The sequence below is a fragment of the Microtus oregoni genome, unplaced genomic scaffold (assembly GCF_018167655.1).
Source record: "Microtus oregoni isolate MIOR12 unplaced genomic scaffold, Mior012 000042F_ref0000377, whole genome shotgun sequence".
Classification (NCBI taxonomy): domain Eukaryota; kingdom Metazoa; phylum Chordata; class Mammalia; order Rodentia; family Cricetidae; genus Microtus; species Microtus oregoni.
In genome coordinates, this window is record NW_024543209.1 from 20,795,387 (window position 1) to 20,817,193 (window position 21,807).

The 21,807-nt window shown below is 45.8% G+C and overlaps 1 protein-coding gene across 4 annotated transcripts in view; it reads right to left on the bottom strand.

Annotated features, from left to right (window-relative positions):
• Nucleotides 1-21,807, bottom strand: part of Ripor2 (RHO family interacting cell polarization regulator 2) — an 85,244-nt gene that overhangs the window by 36,925 nt on the left and 26,512 nt on the right. For all 4 annotated transcript variants that reach the window (XM_041632832.1, XM_041632831.1, XM_041632834.1 and 1 more), the window contains exons 2-8: nucleotides 14,646-14,772; nucleotides 13,021-13,176; nucleotides 11,728-11,806; nucleotides 10,163-10,186; nucleotides 8,929-8,982; nucleotides 6,964-7,113; nucleotides 5,855-5,918 (exon numbers count right to left, since the gene is read on the bottom strand). In XM_041632832.1, the coding sequence (XP_041488766.1) occupies nucleotides 5,855-5,918; nucleotides 6,964-7,113; nucleotides 8,929-8,982; nucleotides 10,163-10,186; nucleotides 11,728-11,806; nucleotides 13,021-13,176; nucleotides 14,646-14,772 (654 nt within the window). The remainder of the gene's footprint in view (nucleotides 1-5,854; nucleotides 5,919-6,963; nucleotides 7,114-8,928; nucleotides 8,983-10,162; nucleotides 10,187-11,727; nucleotides 11,807-13,020; nucleotides 13,177-14,645; nucleotides 14,773-21,807) is intronic.

Below are 21,807 nucleotides of genomic sequence, written 5' to 3' on the forward strand. Positions count from 1 at the left end.
GTGGAGGCCTTTTCTCACTTGAGGGTCCCTCCTTTCAGATGACTCTCCCTGTGTCAAGCTGACACAGAACTAGCTAGCACAAGGTGGCTTTCCTTTCCCTGTGCCCTCTGTAAGTCATTTTGAAATGAATCGCGCCCCTTGAGGTCTGCTATGCAGCAGTCTGGTTCAGCAGCAAAAGCATCTTGTCAGAAGAGTTGGTCATCGTCTTGGGGCAGCTTGGGAGTCCCACAGCTTTGGTCACCCTTTTTCTTCTTTTTATGGCTATTTTCCGAAAGACTACCGCAGAAGGGTGAAAATATTTATATACATTAGAATTTTCTCAGGAAAAAATTTAGGACAAAATTCCAGTGAAAAATTTGGCACAGATGTTTTTCATTTATAACCTTTGAGCCCTGGAAGGTTGTTTCTTGTATTTGTATATGCTTGTGCATGTACGCATGTGCACACGTGTGCCTGGTTATGTGGAGGCCAGAGTTTGACGCTGGTACTGATACCGTTTTCCTCGATTGTTGTATCCTCCTTATTTTGTGAGACAGGATCTCTTAATGAGGTTGCTGTTTGGTTAGATTGGCTGGCCAGAAAACAAAGGGACCTATCCTACCTACCTGTCTCAACTATCTCTGCTCCCCAACACCCTAGTACACAACACTATGCCCAGCTTTCTACGTGGATTCTGCGCTCCAGACTCAGGTGCTGATGCTCTCTCTCCATGCTGTCTTCCCCGCCCTGGGTTGTGTTTCTAGTAAACCACATTTTTACTCCTGGAACATAACAAAGATGACCCCACACCGTGTGTTTTACCTTCAACGAATGGTTCAACTAATAGGCTGTGAGAATCTGGAATGAAGGAATCTGCTTCCCCTTGACCTATGGGCGTGGTTATGAATAAGATCCGTAAGTCCAGGGAAGCCTCAAAATGGACCCACGTTTTACCACCATTCGTCAGTAGATGGCAGGACTTCACCAACTTGGCAAACCTTTCATTTGGAGAGCCCATTCATCTAGGACCAGCCCTCGCAAGTAATTAGAAGCTAACGAGCCACTTAGGAGGACTCCCTGTAATAAAAGCAGGATTGGAGGAAGCTATTTTCTGGAGCATTTAGACCCCCCCCCCCCCATTCCCTCCACAAAACGCATCTGAAAGAAAGCATTGCTGGCTGGCTCTTATGAATCCAAAGTCTGATGTGCTAATTCTAACAAAACCCAACTGATCCTTTGAAAAACCTACAGATGATTAGTTTGGAGGTAATCTGCTGCCTGTTTACGGTCGCACTGACAATAGGGGCACCGCTTAAAAGAAGTGGACCATGTACCATGCTAGAGAAGGTGAGAAGGGGCGGGGGAGTCTTTTTAACACCCCCTTCTCAAAATTACCAGCACGACTATATGAATATGAAATGTCCCGGGCTCATGTTGGAACATTCGGTCACCAGCTGGGAGCTCTGTTTTGAGAGGTTCTGGAGTCTTCAAGAATTGGGTCCTAACTGAAGGGAACCACACACTGGAGGGTGGGTCTCGAGGTTTATAGTTCTGCTTGCTTCTAGCCCCTGCATGACTTTCTGATCTACTTGGATGTACAAACCCTTGTCTCAGCTGCAAGACCCTCTAGCTACCATGGCTCCCTCTCCCACAGTGGATTGAATTCTCCCAAACTGTCGCCACAGGGAATCCTTTCCCCTTTCAGAGAGTTTATCACAGTGGAGAAAAGTTGCCGAGTATACAGCCACATAGCTATAGTGCCATGCAGTTACATAGTCACACAGCTACACAGTCACAAAGCTATAGTGCCACACAGCTACAGTTACCCACCCTCGCTCTCTGTGCCACTAACTTCCCTTGCTGTGACAAGGTTTTGTCATGGAAGTCCTCCACTGTTTCCCAGTTTTGCCACGGCCTTCCAAAGAGTGCTACCTCCTACTTAAGGCAAATAGCCAAGTACATAACAGTTGCGTGTCTTAACACAGACCTTCCTGCTCTACAGGCAGGTTCCTAGTTCACGAGAGGCTGGCCTTGCCATGGTGCCTAGCTGACCTCTGGACATGTGTGCTCCTGGAACTCACTTTCGGTGAGGTAATAACCGAGAAGAAACCAGTTTTCTGTAAGAGGCTGCAATTCTCAGCTTCCTTCCTGGTTCGTGGTCCTGAATCAAGTTCTCCTCAGTTGGGCATTCAGGAGTTTTCAGACTCTGGCCCCATAGCTTCCCCACAGCAGGTCTACAGAGCATGTAGGCCACGGCACTCCCCCTGTCAGCTCTGGGCAGCTTCCCCACCTTCCGGGAGAGCTTTCAGCTTATTTGTTCTAAGTCCAAGGTTACTTTAGGAAGCTCCCTTCACCCCCAGCCCACCAAGCCTCCCCTCAGTGGAAACCTCTTAAAAAAATTTTTTTTTTTGATACTGTGTCTTACTCTGAAGGCCAGGTTTGCCCTGCCTCTGCCTCTCTCTCTTACATGCACACAAATAAACACACGTACCGTCCTCTTCTCCTCCACAAAAGAAGACCTCGCTGCTCCTAGATTACTGAGTGCTGAGATTATAGGCATGAACCACCAAACGTGACTTTTCTTTTTTCTTTTCAGACACTTCACTATGCTCCCCAATGTGGCTTTGTGCTCAGATCCTCCTGCCTCGGTCCTCAGCAGCACCCCCTCCCTCATGGGCTCAGGCTTCCACAGCACTCTGGCAATTTGACTGGCTCAGTGGTCCATGGATGCCCACTGAGTGAGGATGTGAGGCTCAGAGGGCCCCCTCCCCACCCCAGCAGCTGTGGAGATCAGGCCAGGGGCCACGAGGAGGCAAAGGCCGGTGTGCCTAGTTCAGTAGCTCTTGCCCCTGTGTCTTTATCACCATCAGCAGGACAACCACCCTTCATGCTGTAGCTAGTTATGGGGTTGAGCAAAGGGGAAGTATGGGAGGGTGTGTCGGGAGGAAGTTAGGGGTTGCCAGATCTGAGAATGTGATGCAAGGGGCTGGTTTTGCATATGGGGGATAGGGGCTGGGGATGCATCGTAATCAAAGGCAAAGGACAGGAGTGGCTCATAGGAATCTAGGAGCAGTGAGGTCTTCTTTTGTGGAGGAGAAGAGGATGGTGCGTGTGTGTATTTGTGTGTGTGTGTGTGTGTGAGAGAGAGAGAGAGACAGAGAGACAGAGAGACAGAGACAGAGAAAGAGATACAGATGCAGTTTCTGAGTTTTTTACATTAAGAGGGTGGGAGTGAGATTAGGGCAACCAAGGAGGCAGATGAGAAAAGCGGGCAGAGAGAGAGCAGAGCAGACAGTTCCAGCATCTGCTGGCTCAGCTCAAGGCACCCAGTTCATGGCTGGTGGCCAGGATATTTCTTCCAGTGGCAGAATCTCAATATCATCTCCTTACTACCTCCAGATTTAGATCACGTGGATAGTGGGTAGTCCCTTTCCTCTACCAGGCCTTTTGGGTGACTGTGTTTTAGGGTGAAGAGGATCCCTTCTCTAGGGAACAAAAAAATCAGCATTTGAGCAACGGCTGTGTCTGTTCAATTGTTAAAACTTCTTCATAATGTGGCATTAAGGTGGCCATGTACTGGCAGCTGAGATGGTTAATTTCCACGGTCAAATTGCTTGAATAAAAAAAATGCCTGGAAGGCTGGGTATGGTGATGGGTGACTAGAATCCTAGCAATTAGTGGGTAGGGAATGGTAAGAAAATCAAGAGTTCAAGGTCATCCTTGGATGTGTAGCAAATATTACATGAGACCCTGTCAAGCAAGCAGGAAAGGAAGGAAGGAAGAGGCCTGAGAATCAGTGAAGCATAACCCTTTGGTCTATCCGTGAGGGTGTTTCCAGGGTCAGTTGATTTAGAAGGTAAGACCCACCCTGAATGTGGGTGGCCACATCCTGCAGTCTGGGGTTTGCACTGAATCACAACAACAAAAGGGAGGTGCGCTGAACATCAGTCCTTTCTCTGCTTGCTCCTAGGAAACTGGAGGAGCCTCAGCTGCAGGCCCCACAGCCATGAGCTCTTTTACACCCTCCCTGCCATGACAAACCATAACTACGGTAAACCCTTTCTCCCCAGAGCTGCTTTTTGTCACAGAGATGAGGAAAGTAACATAGGAGCCAGGACCCAAAATTCATTTTCAAGTCTGACATCAGTTTACTGTGTGACCTGTGTGAAGTCATCTAATGTCTCTTGGCCACCAGCCATATGAAACAGAAGAAATTATCCCTCTCATCAGAAATGGAAGCATCTGATATCAGTGAATGTCAGAAACAGGACATGGGCAGTCCTTGTGTTAACAGTGACAAAGTAACTTCACTCTGCATGCTAGTCCACAAGGAACCAAGCTGCTGACAGAATCATCTAGAAATTGAAAGACCTTTAGAACCCCATACTGCCTGTACAGATTCTGAACTACTGAGAGGAAGGGTGGGTCCAGAGTGGTTTTGAACCACTGCCTCAGATGGAGACCCAAGTGGAAGCAAATGGGCCCACAGAGTTGGAAAGGTGCAGGTGCTTGGCATGGGCAAGGTGCATGAACTCACCACATGTTTGCCTGCTGCCCTAGGAGGTCAGAAGAGGGCACCAGATCCTTTGGAACTGGAGTTACCAGTGGATGTAAGCTGTCATGTAGGCACTGGGCATCAAACCCAGGTCCTCTTCAAGAACTGATGTTCTTAACTATTGTGCCATCTCTAGCCCCACCCTGAGCCCCTTTGAAAGAGTCTCCCCTCTTTACTCTCCTTTTTCCAGAAAGTACGTAAGATTATTATCCTCATTAGCAATCTAGGGATCAAACTGTTAAACAAGCAACCACACTGAGATAAAGGACCACAGGGTCCCGTCTGCTCAACTGCAGTCCAATGGGCCAAAACGTGGGAGAGAAAAGGACTGGCTGGGATGGTGCTGACCCCCAGCCCTGATGGCCACTGCGATGTCAGTCTGACCATATCTAGGTGGTGCTCTCTTTTCTGAAACCAGGCTTCCTTTCAATGCTGAGGATGCTGTAGTCTAAACCAATGATGCCTCTAGAACAGAACATTCTGTACTAAACGCCACAGACTCACAGGACCCTGGGAGGGAAGGAACAAATGAAATGATTTATGTGACAGTAAGTCAGGTAGAGTGATATAGACCTATAACCCCAGTGCTGAGCATGCTGTGGCAGGAGGATTGCCTTGGGCTTGAGACCAGCCTGAATTACATAGAAAAGTTCTGAACAAAAAGAAATATCCTAAGTAGGTAAATAAGCAGAGATGCCAAGAGGCAAGTCTTGAATGTAGGACAGGGGTTTTTAGATTGGGGGAATCCGTCTGACAGCTAATTATCACACACGGGCCTTGTGTGGGTCCTGACTGAAGCAAAGCAACTGTAGGCAGCATTTCTGAGACAGCCGGGGCCGTGTGCAAGCGAACGAGGTTAATGACAAAGGCTTGTTAATTCTGTTAGATGTGACAACGGGACAACAGGACGAGGCTCTGTGGTTACATAAGAAGATGGCCCTATTCCTTCAGATCTTGTCACTGAAGTTTACAGGCACGGGCTGACACACTTGGGTTTCACTCCTCTGGAGTTTTCTAGCTCATCAGAGGGAAAAGAAAACGTGGCAAAGTCTTGGTGATTACCGACTCTGGGGGATGGGTTGTGAAGGTTTGCTGTTTAGCTCACTCGGTTTTTCTGCCTGTTTGACATAGTCCTACAATATTTACGCCGTTTCTAAATGTGAAGGCAAGAGTCAAGAAGAGACTCATCAGAACATCACCGTGAGTGAGAGGGCTGGGGTGACCTTATGTCTCTGCAAGGAAAACACAGATAGCATGCCTTCTCAGGAAGCTCTGTGGAGCCAGCACCTCTCTCTCTCTCTCTAAACGAGGAGAGATTACCTTTCATCTTGATGGAGAATTCTCCCAGGAGACTCTCCAGCTCCGCCTCAATGGTGCACATGTTCTGCAAAGAGCACAGGAGATGGAGTTAGATCCACCACCCTCCACGCTGCAGCTTGAAGCACAAGGCATTTCAGTAGTGACCGCATGAACTGCTACTACCGTCTCAAGAACCCAGGGTCACTAGGTTAACAACTGGAGTCACCCATGCTCAGAATGTATGGATGCAGGCGGGGATGAACACGGCTACACACGTGAAAGCGTTCTGAGCCGTGCGATTGCAGGTGTGAGAAAAATCGCTTGTGATTTTCACTGCTTTGAAACTGTCGTGATTATTAGGGCTGTTGTAGGATCTTGTAATTTTGGTGTGCTCAAAATGCAGGTCACAGGGCTGGAGAGATGGCTCCGTGGTTAAGAGCACAGGCCCTAGAGGGGTGAAAGCCTCCCTGTTCAGTGCTTGGACCCCAGGGACCATCAGAAAGCAGGAAGACACATTTCTGTTCATGGTTCTTTATCGTAGATAAAAATTTCTTATATACATATCAACAATAAACAAACAAACAAATAATAACAAAAACAAAGCTGCAGGTAGGATGGATACGCACACCAATACCATACGCGGGCTAGACATCTTAACCTGTGTCAACTCGTCCTCCAGGGCACACTACAGCATTGGGAAGTGGATTTAAATGATGGGGTGTTAAGCATCAGGGCTTGGCTTAACAATTCCACCATTGTCTTGTTTGCTTACAGTTTTTTCTCTGCCATAATAGGGGAGGAGCTTCATGTCTGCCAGGGAAATAGATGCTCTACCACTGACAGACTTTCCCAGCTTTTACTTTTTCTTTTTTTTGTCCTTTTGAGACATGGTCTCACTGAACTGCCCAGCCTGGCTTTGAACTCACTCTGTAGCCCACATTAGCCTTGAACTTGCAATTCCCCTGCCTCAGCTTCCCGAGTAGCTGGGATTACAGGCCTGTGCCTGCAGGTCTGGCTGCATTTGTGTGTATCTTGTAGAGTATGGCATGGGTTTGTGTGCTGCAGTTCGCCTTTTCCTGGCAGTCACTAACAGGTCAGGCACAGTCACGGAAAGAGACGACAGGGCTTACCTCTGTGTACTCCTTGTAACTGCGGTTGATCTCTGACAGACTCTCTCGGGCAGCCCTGCTGGCAGGGGACGCCGCAAATGCTTGCTTCATTTTGCTGGCCCCATCTTGGAGGCGCCGCTGGATACAATAGGCTTCATACAGCTCGTCTACCTGCCAGAACCCAGACAGGAAAGAGATCAATAACCGTCATGTTTGAGAGACGTCCTACAGGCCATTGTCATGCCCTTAAAGATACACTGTATTGCTGTTCTCAAGAAGCAGAGTCTTGCCAAGGGTGATTCCTTTAGACCAGTCACTTACTTTCAGCACGGTGTGACACATTTTGTTTGTTTATTCTTTTCAAAGTAGATTTTGCTCAATCTTGTTTCTAAATGACATAAACTGAAAAGGCCTTTTCATGTCTTTGAGGCCACCACTGGGATTGTTTATACTAACTCAGGTAGCTGGGCATAGTGGCACCTGCCTATAATCCCAGCACTTGGGAGGCTGAGGTAGTAGGGTTGTGGGTTCCAGGCCATTGAGGTCCTGTCTCAAAAAAAGAAAGAAAGAAAGAAAGAAAGAAAAAAGAAAGGAGGGAGGGAAGGGAGATAAAGGGCGGAATGGGGACACAGAGAAGTGGGGATAAATCTGTAGGCCTGTGCTGGACTGTGGAGTTAGACAATAAGGACAGGAGCCCTCTGCATGTGAATATGCATTGGGAGAGCTCCTGGTTTTCCATTGAAGGGAAAAGTTGTACTACACAAAGCAATTATCACTTTAAGAAGCATGACTAACAGGTGATACCTACAGTTTTGGAGTTGGCAGTTTAACTGCACGCAAGTGCAAGCATGCATGCGTGTGTGTGTGTGTGTGTGTGTGTGTGTGTGTGTGTGTGCAGAAGGAGCCAGCAGATGGCGCCAGCTGCTTTCTTCTCTTAACCTATTTCTTTGAGGTTGGAGGGGTCTCTTCCTGAATGTGTAGTGTAGCTCAGGTTTTCTCAGCTAAACTGAAGGCCAGCAAGCCACAGCCAACTTCCTGTCTTTGCCCCATTTGGATCTGGGGTTACAAGCATTTTGGGGATACCTAGCTTGTGGCATGGGTGCTGGGTTCCAAACTCTGGTCCTCATGATTGAGTGATTGCATAGCAAGTACTTTTAACCACAGACCCACTTCCATAGGCCTGAAGACAGCCTTTACAAAAACAATTATTTTATTTTTAATTATGTGCCTACATACTGTGTGTATCCATGTGCGGGTATGTATACTTGAGTGCAGGTGCCCCTGGAAGCCAGAAGAGGGCATCAGATCCTCTCGAGCTGGAGTTATAGGAGGTTGTGAGCCAAGGGAAGCAGGTGTTGGGAATTGAACTCTGCAAGAGCGAGTGTGCTCTTAACCACTGAGACATCTCTCTCGCCCCATGATTAAGTATTTAAAAATTAAAAATGAGGTTATTTACTGAAAACAATTTTGTGAAGTCATGGATCAATAGCAGAGAAACTGAAATTAAGTTGCTCAGATTCATCAAAGTGCAGTCCCAACAGCAACGAACAATCGGTCTTCTCATTCTTCTTTCTCCTCATCTTCCTCCCTTCCTTCCACCCTTCATCCCTTAATTCCTCTCTTTCTTTTGGATTTTATTTATTTTATATGAATGGGTGTTTTGCTTGCATGTATGTCTGTGCACCACATTCATGCTTGGTACCCATGGAAGTCAGAAGAAGGTGTTGGCTCCCCTAGGACTGGAGTTACAATTGGTTGTGAGCCACCATGTGGGAGCTGGGAACTGAACAGAGGTCCTCCGGAAGAGCAGCCAGTGCTCTGAGCCACTGAGCCAGGTCTCAGCCCCAAGGCTTTCACTTCTAAGTTCAGCTGAGGCATCTATTAGGTAAAGGCTCACTGGACCCGTGCTAGACTCAGGGTGGGCCTACGCTGGGCAGGAACTGCGAGCAGAAACACAGAAGCAAAGACAACCGCAGCACTGTTTACCTTACTAATGTGAAACTCCAGGCGTCGCATGTACCTTTCGATCGTTTTAATTTGCTGGAATTAAAAGGAGAAGATTGAAAAGAGCGTGAGCCATTCGCAGTGCGATTGATTAGGCTTTCAAGAGTGATTTCATTAGCACGTCCTCTGCACAAGTGCCGGAAATGCAGTAACTTACTACTTCCTCTTTTCTCCCACCTTTGCCACTATTTTAGGGGTGTTTGAACGTTAATTTTGAAAATGTTTTTCAAAACCCTGACTCCCATGAGAGATGAGCTTGAGCTAATCATGGTCATCCCATGTTTAATGCCAAGGTGGCCAATCCATTCGATTTCGGGTGGAGCAGCATTTTTTGTATGTTCTAAGCTGAGTTTTTTTTTTTTGCATATTGAATTATGTATGAAGCGGGGTACATTTTATAATTGTTATTTGCCCATAGTGGCAGATAGCCATCGGTTTGGGTTCACAGATACAGCTGCTCATGCCAGTCCTATGAGTTATAAATACTGTTGTAACATACATTTGATTTAACTGCCCTTTAAGATATCTTCACAGAGAGTATACATGATTTGGCATTGAGATAAAGCTATGGATATAGAATGGCATGGAGAGTGATATTGTAAACAACTAAAAAGGAAGGCACAAAAATCTCACTACTAAAGGGCCTGAAAGAATTTTGCCAATAAGAATAAATATATATATATATTATATGAAATATATATATCACATGAAATATATATTACATGAGAAGAATAACTAGAGTTAACTGGAATAATTTTTTTCCATTTTATAATATATTTTTATTTTTTAAATATTATATATGGAGTATATAGCGGAATATATATATATATATATATATATATATATATATATTTGGTGGCACAAAACAATTGCAGCATTTTCCAATCAGGGAAGTCTCATAGTTGATGAAAATGGCAGCCACTATTGAAGGCTACATGGTGAGGACCTCTAAATCCAAGTTCCAGACTCTCAGAAAGCAGAGCAAACACACAGCCTGGAGCCTGGCTTTCCCGCGAGCCGAACGCCCTTTGATTCTGCAGGCCCTGATGTTCATTCTTCCTCTTCATGGAAGAAAAAGAACAAAAAATGGATTTTCCTTCCCAACACAAGAGCATCACTCTTTGTCTGGAAGCTTACTGTCCCCCAAAGGGCCTCTTACTGATATCTGCTCAAAGTGCAGAGTTTCACCTTTCAGCCGCAACCCGGAATGGCCTACCTTGTCTAGGTCATACAGCACACCCTGAAATGAAAGGAACCCTTGGTTACAACACAGCGTCCTCAGAAATGCTGTCCACTTTAATAAACGACCCTGCTCACATTTCTACATCGCCCGTGAAGGAATCATCAGCCCCACTAAATTCTACTGGATTTTTGGGGGTTTGTTCTTAATGAGTAAAACTCTGGGTTGTTTGGAGTACCCTCCAGAGTCAGCGTCGTCTGACCTCTGCCATTCTACACCTGCACTCAGTTCTTGTGGTCTCTCGGCAGCTTTAAGGGTTCATAAACAAAACCCAGCAAAGTCTTATCTGCCAGCGAACTGGAAGGTAAACATTGTTCTCACACAGCTGCCAGGGTTGCCTCTGCAGACTTGCCGGGGTCTGTGCTGCCTTGACGGGCTAAGGTGTGATAAATAACCCTTTGGTAGGAACAAAATTAGTCCTGCCAATCCATCAGAATAGAGGACATTCACCACCCAGCCTGGATTCTAATGAGGCTCCGAGGCGCTTTCCATCGGGTCTCTTAGAGACTTCTCCCCTTCCTTCCCTGCCACTGGCTGAGCTGGCTAGTTTTTGACACAAGCCAGGGCCTTCTGAGGAGAGGGAATGTCAACGGAGAAAAATACTACCAGGCTGGCATGTAGGCAAGTCTGTGGGGTGTGTTCTTAATTAATAACTGGTGTGGGAGGGGCCCGCCCATTGTGGGTGGTGCCACTCCTGAGGCCTGCCCATTGTGGGTGGTGCCACTCCTGGACACGTGGTCCTGAGTAAGAAAGCAGGCTGAGCAAGACTCAAGACAGTAAATCAGCAATCCCTCATGGCCTCTGCCTCTAGGTTCCTGCCCTGACATCTCTACGATGGAGTTTAGTTTGTGCGCTGAAATAAACTCTTCTGCAAGCTGCATTTGACTGTGGTGTTTATCACAGCAATAAGAAGCAAACCAGGACACTGATCTATATTTACAGATTAAAGAGAAAGCAAATAAATGTTCTTATTTCTGAATTCTGAATGTATTAAGGAGATGCTTAAAAAACAGCAACATTTCATTTTGTTATATTCCTTAGAGTTTTCTTTTAAGGATTTATTTATGTATTTTATGTATATGAGTGCTTTGCCTGCATGTTTATCTGTACACCAGAAGAGGGCACCGGATCACGAGCTGCCATGTGGGTGCTGGGAATTGAACTCAGGACCTCTAGAAGAGCAGCCAGTGCTCTTAACTGCTGAGCCATTGCTCCAGCTCCACTTAGGGAAGTTTTCAAAAACCCTCTTTATTGTCTTTATTTCATTATGAAGTATATCTACATAAACACGCAGAGGTCTCTCTATATTATATCCCAGGCTGGCCATCTCCCCGCCTCAGCCTTCCCCTTGCTGGGTTTACAAGTGTGAGTCACCAAGCTCAGCTCTTCTTCCTCCCAAAACATAAAACACACGCCCTTAAGCGTATCTGTTTTCCTTAAGCGCTCCTCTCCTCCACACCCCTCCCCACCTCTGGTAAGCAAGGAGCAGACACTCCCACCCTCCACCCTGTGTTAGCATCCTCATGGTCAGAGGGACCTACCAGGCGAGAGTTTCTTTTCATATCTTTCAACTGAGCAGTCAACTTGTCCAGTTCCGTCTGGTGAAACTCCAGGTACTCACTGCAAAGGTAAGACATCGTGGTGAGCTCTCATTTTTGGTGAGATCTGGGCTGTTGCTGACCTTTGCCTTCTAAGAGGGGTTTAAGAATTGGAATGTCAGTCAGGTGGTGGCTCATACCTATAATCTCAGTACATGGGAGACTGAAGCAGGACTATTAGAATGTATTCTAGGCCAGACTGGACTTCAAGTAACTCCCAGGCTAGCAAGGGTTACAGAGTGAGACCCTGCCCCTCTCTCCTCTTGAAAAAAAGGAATCAAAACTTTGCTCTGTGACTGGGGAACATTTTGGAAAGACTAGGAGTTGCAGCTGATCTTGTCTAGTTTGAAGAGAGGAGGAGGAGGAGGAGAGAGGGAGAGAGAGAGAGAGAGAGAGAGAGAGAGAGAGAGAAAGAAAGATAGAGATAGATATATGGGGGGTTGCCACTGTGAGGATGAAAATCCAGAAATGAAAAGTCAACTGTGAGGGATGAGTTAGGCAGGACTTGGGTGACACAGTTTTGTCACCCAGTAGGGACTGCTAGTGCCTTACCAAATGCTAGGCAAGTTTTCTTCTGGTCAAACTGTCCTTATAGCATATTCAGGAAGGCTCCAGAGTGTTTGAATGTCTGTATGTTTGAGCCAGGTTGTATACTATGCCATCCTGGCTGACTTTGACCTTTAGATGATCCTCCTGAGTGAAGGGTAGAATTACAGGTGTGATCTGCCACACCAGGCTCAGAACCCTTCCGTAGCAATTTCTAGTTCTGCTATGTATGTCCATTATCATCAAAGGGAAGTCCAACTCTGGAGGGAGTTAGCTATAAACACACCACTGCGTCAAGCCTCAAGCCTGCTTCAATGTCATGGATACGACATGCAGTCCCAACCTGTTTCCCATCTGTGAGACTTATTAAAAGCTGCCTCAATTATAGAACAAGAAGGAAACACCCAGCAAAATATGCTGGTACACTTTTCTCTCTGCAATCCCAGCACTGGACAGGAGGAGATGGGATCAGAACTGCAAGGCCGTTGTCTACATAGCAAGTTCAAGGCCAGCCTGAGGCATGAGACTCTGCCTCAAAACCAAACAAAAGAATAAAACAGTAGCAGCACACAGGGCTGTTTCCAGAACTGATTCCCTAAGACTACTAGCTGTTAGGAAGGAAAAGGGTTATTTTAGGAAGGAAAAAGGTCTCCTTTCCCCACCGGGCATCGTCAAGTCCATTATTCTTACTCAAGTCCATTTTTCAGAGCCCTGTAGACCTCTTCCACCCTCTTCGGCTGAGGCTCTTTAGGAGTGTTGTTATTTTTGTGCCCTAAATTGTGCATTTTCTTCAGCTTGGCCTGAGGCTTCTTGAGAGCAGACGCATTTTCAATGAAGGAGTTACACCTAAAGCAAGAGAAAAGAGGCTGTGAGTCTGGATGTCACAAAGACCCACCAGGGAAATGTCTTTTAAATCTTTGACTTGGTCCTAGTGCCCTGAAGGAAGGTTAACACGGCCCTGGACAGCAACAGAGTCCAGCTGGCCACCTTTCATTTCTTGATGTTTGTGGACAGTTTCACTGAGAAGAGGCTCCCCTGGAGGCAGAGCCTAGCTTTGGGCTTCATGCTTTCTGAGGGTGCTCTTATAGTCTAGCTCACAGGGACCCCGGATAAATGCTTCTGGGTGGAAACAACGAACAGGTAGAAGTCATATCCAACCAAAGGGAAAACAAATCTTTGTATAATATCAGATACAAACTTATACCTCAGTAGAATGTGAATGACACCTTTTTGGGTTATGTGATAAAACATGACAAACAGCTAATTTTCCAAGGCATTAAACAAAAACACATGCAGCTTGGACTTAGGGCTCTCTTTGCAGTATGTGGGGTCTGTGAGTGTATGTAAAGGTGCTAGCGCCTGTGTGTGTGCGTGTGTCTAAAAGTGGGAAGTTGACTTTTGGGTATTGTCCTTTATCATTCTTCATAATCATTTTTTTGAGTCAGAATCTGTCTTGAAACCTCCTTGGTTTTATGGGTTTGATGAGAGGAAGAGATTCCAGGGAAAGTAGGGTCCAATTTCCCAAGCCCCACCTGAATGATAGCAGCTCCACAGAGTCCCTCTGTGAGGCAAAGTCTCCATTCACTGCATAATTTCATTCCAAGTACAGTCTCCAAAACAGGAAAGTGTGCTTGAAAGGGGGTTGGGAGTAAGGCAGCGGGAGTCTACATGCTCAGGTCCATGTTTAACTGTGGCACCAGTTAGCATACCAAAGTGCGTGCTGACCCCCAGGCTCTCTCAGCATGGTAAGTACCTGTTACAGAGTCTGTGCCTGCATCCTGCTTCCTCTCTCCCGCTCCCAGCCCTAAGCTTCCCTTCCCCCAGCTTTTGATTCTGATATAACCCTACCATTTCAGCCATGTGCTCTCCCGGTCCTCTTTTAGCCCCTTTCTTGGTTTCCCTCCCTCACTCCTCCACCACATGCCTGCCCCACGCCCCAGTTCTGTTGGCCATGTTCACTGAACTAATTTCTCTGTAAGTTCTGGATGCTTCCAGATGCCTCTGGCTGTACTCTTCCTCATAGCTACATTAAAAACCTTCCCCTCAGCCAAAAGGGAGGACACGACCACTCAAAATAGCTAGAATAAGCTATGTATGTGTATGTGTACATATTGATGGCTAAGCTTATCCTAAACATTAAGACATCTTTGCCCAAAGAATTCTAAGTGCTAAAAATGATAGCACTTAATTCTGGGTGTGCTATCTTTTCCACAAAGAGGACATTACCTACCACACACATGCACGGTGTGAGACATGCACATCAGCACCTGCCTCTTTTTGCTGCTTCCCAGAAGGAGCGAGCACCCAGCACTTGCCTGGATCGCCTTTCCTGTAGGCCGCTAAAACCTGCGAAGGACTGGCTCCGGATGATGCCATTGGGCCCTCCAGGCGAGAAGGACTGGGATCCCACCAGCATGATTTCGGGGAGTCTGGTTGGCAGTCCTGTAAGACAGATGGAAGATCGTGGTGACTGTCAGGCAGGTTCACACAGAATCCTGAGCTTGTTGACATTCAGAGGTATAACAAGGTGGAGTGACTCACCAGGTCCTGGGCATGAGGGGCATGAAATGTTTCCGAGACTTCCCTAAGAAGGTGCGTATCCACTTAATACCAAAGCAAATATGATCACACGAAATCACTGCCACTTAGGTTTCCTTTGGAAGGGCTACGTGTATATGATGCACTTGTGTTCATGTGTGTTGCATGTATATGGACATGTGTGCATATGCATGTGGACACTTAAGGTGGATGTAGGAATCTTCCTAGGTAGTGTTCATCTTATTCATTCTCTTAGGTGAATGTAGAAATGGACCATATGGCTAGTTTACTTAGCTAGCCTGCTCCACAGATTCCATTTTCAACTTCACAGTGTTGGAATTACAGGCCAACTGCTATGCCTACCCAGAGTTTATGTGGGTTCTGACGATTGATACTTCATCTATAAGCCTGCATACTTTATTCACTGAGCTATTCCCCATCTTCCCAACTGGCCTATGTTTCCTTAGGAGTGTCCACCCTTCCTTCCTTCTCTCCTTCCTTTCTTCCTCCCTCCTTCCCTCTCTCCCTTCCTCTTTTTCTTCCTCCCTCCCTTCCTCCCTCTCTCCCTCCTTCCCTCCCTCCCTCCCTCCCTTCCTTCCCCTCTCTCCCTTCCTTTTCTTCCCTTCCATCTCCTTCCCCTCACCCCCCTTCTTTGTTAGGTTTGACCAAGGTTTACTAAGGATAAGAACATTTGTAATGGTTCAGTCCATTCAATTACAACAACAACACTGCACACATAAGCCAACATCAAACTTTCAGATAGTCCAACAACCTGAAATTTAAAGCATAGTCAGGGCTACAGAAGAGATTTTATTTGTAAGGCTGAAAACACGGGGTTTCTTTAAAGATGAACTTATTTAAACTCTTTCCCCCTTCTCTCCTTATTTGGAAGATGAGACTGCGGCACTAAGTTGGCTGGACAAATAAGAAAGGGTAGGGGTGCTCACAAAGGAAGTGATAATCTGGGTCAGTTAAGAAGGCGAGAGAGGTAGGAGGCCCGCAGAGTGCTCAAACCCTTTGGATCCTTTCTTGAGTTGTTTGTTTGGCTTTGTGAAGAGTCCTTGTGACAGACCAAGGTACAGTGTCACAAACACCGCTTCAGCTGGACAGAAGCCCAAGGTTAGTCCCCCAAGGGACTGTCCTAGAACTGTGAGGTAACCCTACCCATGGTCAACCAGGCAGCCTCAAAGCGTGTGCCATTGTCTTAGCAGGTGACATCAGGCCCAGGCAGGGGGTGAGCTAGCAGGACTGGGCGAGTGTCCCCACTGAAGCCTCCCAAGGTAGACACACACCAATTAGCATCACCCATTGTTCTTTAAGGAACCTAGGAGAAGGAGAAGAAGCTAAACCCTCAGAGAGCAGATGTCCTCCACACTGTCACAGGGCTTTAAAGCCACACCCCTCTGAAAATGGATCTTATTGCAGGGAAAAAGTGCTCCCTCACTGGAGGTCAGTCTGGGGATGGAGAGTAAGCTGGCTGCTCCATCGGATGGGACAAAAACTTCATAGCTGCAGAAGACAGAAGAAATTCTCTGGAATTTTAAATGCAGTGAAATAGAAATATATGAAATTAACGGGCGGCATGGTGACTAGACACAAGGACCCCGGTTACCCCGCAAAGAAGCCCAGTTTCGTGAATTCTTGAAGTTCTCGCAGTTGCTCTCTGGACCTTGGGTATCTAGTTCCAGAACAGGCTCCAAAGCTACAGAGAAACCCTGTGTCAAAAAAACAAAATAACAACAACAACAAAAAAGAGTTGGAATCAGAAGCAGGGTCTCACCATGTGGTACTGACTGGCCTGGACTTTGCTGTGTGGAGAAGGTTGCGCCTTTGCTCCTGTGTGCTAGCATGGAAGTGTGCTGAAACTGGATTTTTTCTTTCTTATTCTTTGCATCAGTAGATTAAGCTACAGTGGCCTGACTCCAAGCCTTGGGCATTCTAGGATAATAAATACAGGCAATGACCTGTTTATACAGCTGTTCAGAGGCCTCTCAGGTGATTTCAATGCTGAGCAGAGTTGAGAAGACACTGCTTTAGAAATTCCACAAGCACGATAGGCTTGAAACAAAGAGGAGAATAAGAGAGTTAAGGCAAAACTGCCATGTTGGGTAAAATCTAAAACTCAGAAGAACACTACAATTTAAGAAATCCAAATGTTTCCTTACATTTTATTCTTCATTTTATCTTTACTTTATATTCCTTTATTTTGAGGCTGGGTTTTGTTATATAACTCAGGCTGGCCGAGAACTCACTAAGGGGTCTAGGCTTGGTCTCTGTCTCCTGAATGCTGGGATTATTGTCCAGCATGTCTGGCTTGTTATTCAGTCGTAAGCTCTGTCTGCAAAATTCTAGTGTCATATTGGGTGAGTGACACGCTGTATTAGAAAGCCTGTGTCCCAGACTGTGCGATCTGCTCATTCCTCCTCTCCATCATGGGATGAAAGAGTCTAAGAGCAGGCGTTTGTGCAGGACTTTGGAACATACATGCTTTGGAAGATGACACAGTATACAAACTTTTTACTAACTTCCTGTGGGGAACAGGTGACTGTTAGGAGTGTGGCTGGGGGAGGGGTTTAACTTCACTTCATCTCTTCATTCTAGTAATGAGCATGTGACCAGTTCTTTGCTATGGTTCTTCCAGCTTCTCTAGCCTTTAGAACATGGAAGTGATCTAGCAACTCCGCATCGCTGAGCATCCTTCTATCACTCCATGCCTGTTCTGGCAATTTGAATGTGAAATGTCCCCCACAGACAAACGTGTTCGGAACTTCGTCTCCAGCTAGTGGCACTGCTTTGGAAGGTTGTTGAACTTTTAGGATGTCACTGGAGGAGGTCAGTCACTGGGAGAGGGTCCGGAGATTTGATAGCATCGCTCTCCTCTTCCCTTGCTTTCTGCTTCCAGACATCAGACACAAGGGACCTGTCACTATGCCTCTACCCCGCTGTGATGAACTGCATCTCTTTGAACTACAGATCAATAACTGCCAAACTTCTGGAAGTTGCTTTGTGTCAGAATTTGGCCACAGCAAGAAGAAAAGTGATGAATCCATCTACTTTTTTAGTTCCATCTATGTTTCAATGTCCTCTGTCTTCAGACAGCTTGCTGCCTTTTTAGGAAGTGCCACAACTTTACTCATTACTGAAGTTTGCCCCACATACTCCTCTTATACTATCCAACAGAGTGTAAGGGTTTGAGCATGTATTTACCCACCACTGAGTAATTTGCATTTTGATAGCAGCTGCTCCATTCTATCAAATGTCTTCAAGAAAGTACAAGTAGAATCGTAGTGCCACTGTTGGAAGTGACACGTGGTGAGTGTGTAAAACACACTCATCCTCTAGCATGTATGTCTTGAGGGACATACCTAAGGGCACAGAGAGGCACATAAGAGCCATTCATGTTTGTATGTATGTTTGAAACACTGAGGAATAGTAGCCATGATATTAGGCCTGGAATGCTTGCCCATCATTCACAAGATCCTGGGTTCAATGCCCAGCACCATGCATACACACACATCATCACTAGAGTGGTTAATGCACTGTGCCTATATATATATATATGTATATCATCGTGAAAATAGCGATAGGCAGAGAGGCACATGCATGTCATCCCTGCACTCAGGACGCTGAGTCAGGCTGAGTGAATTCAAGGCCTGTCTTGTGCTATATAGTAAGATCCTGTCTCAAAACCCCAGTAAAACAGTAAATAAGAACACTAAGCTGTCATATAATTTTCTTGAAGAAAGAACTCTAGGTCATACTGGGCACCAGTACAATGCTAGGAATGATAACAAACCCACAGAGAACTATGCACGGGTGGAAGTGGGTGGGAGCATAGACAGTTGTCTATGGACAGGTGGGATTGAGTCGTGGTCAGTAACACTGTAGTATGATCTGCATGGCGTTCTTCCAGAGATTAATACATGTATTATTCATGGATGCAGAATTCCTTTTCTTGAGATTCTAGCCCCTTGGAGTTGGAAGCTGAGAGAAGACAGCGTATATAAGAAATGTAAGATAGCTGTTGGGGGCCAACTTTGTTTTTTCCTTAGAAGTCTTTCAGAGAAGAAATATGATTTCCAAGAAACACTGTAGTATTTATATTTCATAAATTTTGACTAGATTCAAGCAAGTCACAGTCCCCCATAATGTCCTTATTTTTAATTTTGAGCTATATATTAACTTACTGGTATTCATTCAAAAAAACCTGTTAGAGATTATACCAGATCTCCATTGCTACACTTCTTCATATGAAACTACAGACTTGGTTGCTGTTACTCATCTTCAGGACTGCTGGAGCTTTGCAAAAACAAAAAACAACAACAACAAAAAAACCCAAAAGAGACAAAACAACAACAACAACAACAACAACAACAACAACAAAACAACTTCTGGGGCTGGAGAGATGCCTCAGATGTTAAGAATACTCGCTACTCTTCCAGGGGACCAGGGTTTGAGCCCCAGCAACATCCACATGGGGTAGCTCACAACCTTATGGTCTTATTCCCTCTTCTGGCCCCTTTGACCTTGCAAGCATGTGGTGCAATATGCATGTATGCCTGTGGTGCCCACACATACATGCAGACAAAACACTCATACATGTAAAAAATACAAAAAAATTAAGACTTTGGTCTTTTTGAAAATTACAGCTGAATCAATATTCATCTTTATGCATTAAAACCCAGAAAGGGGGTTGGTTATATCTGTGGGGATATGGTTCAGTAACTAAGGGCAATTGCTTCTCTTCTAGAGGACCTTAGTGTGTTACATCCACCTGAATGTAACACAGCTCCAGGGTATCTGGTGCATTTTTTTTCTTTGGTATCAACACACATGCATGCACATGCACGCACATACACACACACAAGGATATTTTGAAATTAGAGTGATGAGATTTTGCTGAATCAGAAGGCAGGTTTAGGACAAGGGCATTGGGCCAGGAGGCAGTGCAGGAAGTCCTACTGTCTATGTGTTATTTTTATTGGTTAATGAATAAAAAAATCTGCTTTTGGCCAATGGCTTAACAGAATATAGCCAGGCTGGAAAAGATATATAGAGAGAGTAGGTGGAGTCAGAGAGAAGCCATGTAGCCCTGCCAGAGACAGACCCTGGCTGGAACATTACCAGGTAAGCCACAGCCACGTGGTGATACACAGATGAATAGAAATGGGTTAATTTAAGATGTAAGAGCTAACTAGAAATATGCTTAAGCTATTGGCCAAGCAGTGTTTTAAATGTTATAGTTTCTGTGTGATTATTTTGAGTCAGGGCAGTCGGAAAGAATGAGCAGCCTCTTAGAACAAGGAGGTGTGGAGAGGTTGAGGCAGATAGAAAGAGATTAAAGTGACTGGCTACTTCCCCCTTATCACACCAAGCCTCGTACTGTGATTGGTCCAGAAAGGACAGGTAAGAACAGCACTGCAAATCAGGGCTACCAGGAGAACTTAGTGATGCTGAGGAGTCAGTGATGGGAATCAGCGTTGGAAGGCTGACTGCTTGGAGACTGACTATGAAGACCGTAGCTCATTAACGCCACCAGAATTCATGATGGAATGACATCTGGGAATTAGTCTGGGTGACAGCTCTACTTTGTGTCATGCTTTTATTAGCTGCCATCCTGACTTACAAAACATGCTGGGGTTCGGTGAGCTTGTGTTTACATATTTCTCCCCTCAAATGTCAACAGCTCCTCCAGGACTAGCAGGGTTAGGTGTGACAGGGGGCAGATCTCCAACGGGCTTGCTCACACCTGCTAGGCACGGATCTTCACACTCAGGAGTTCAAAGCGGAAGTGCTCAAAGGCTTTCATGAGTGACAGCAAGTAGCAAACCACCCAGGCAGCCAAAGGGAGGCTTAGCTGCCGTCACAACACTGAATGCAAGTCACGAAGGAAAGCAGGAACGGTTAGGTTTGGGCTTTTTAAAGTTTCATAGGCATCAAAACTGTTTCCAACATCAGGAAAACAGAGAAGAGCAGAAACAAGGCAGGGAAGGGACCCATGCTGTTTACACACCCACAGGACCACAGCGGAATTTACTGACATTTCAACTCTTGCCTTTCCCTGCAGAGCATCACCGTGGTACAGGCTGCACACTGACTTTTGCATGTTGCTTTTAAATATGGGATAATGTGCATTTTCTAAGACTCACACTGGAAACACAGGATGAGTGGATGCTATGGCTGACAAATTTTAGATCAATTAAGATGACTTAAAAATCACCACCAACTTCCAGGAAAAAAAAAAGTCATTATTCCTTTTGCAAGAGCAAGATCCAAGAAATCAGGACAAGGAAAGGAAACACTGCGGTGAAATGCTCCCCCTTCTGCACTTGAGCACCAATGACCCTAGTAAGTCGCTCCTTTTCCTAGGAAGGCCAAGTCACAGGCAGCACAGGGGCCCACTGACCTCTGAGTCATTCCTTCATGCCTGACGGGTCCCTCCTTTCCCAACGGCATGCCCTTCTGTTTATGCTCCTCCACATCTCGAGCAACACCAGAAGTATAATTCAGTTGTCTCAATAAGCACGTGAGCCAGGTGGAAATAGCCTGCTATGCTACATGATTATTTGAGATGAGTCCTAAAAATACATGTCTGCTTATTCTATATCTACAAGGCACCCATTAACAAGGTGACTAATCTCTTTTAAAAAGGGGGTACATTTAAGTCATTGCTTGCTTTTTTAGATTTATTTTATTTTTATTATGTGTTTGGTGCTTTGCCTGAATGTGTCTGTGCACCGTGTGCATGTAGTGCTCTCGGAGGGCGGAAGGGAGCTCCGGGCACTGTGGAACTGGAGTTATGGATGGCTCTGAGAATTCCCCATGTGGGTTATGGGAGTTGAACCTGGGTCATCTGAGAGAGCAGAAATCTCTCCAGCCCTGCCTGCCTACTTCCTTTATTTAAGTATTGATGCTCTAAAATAAATCAAGACAGTGCCA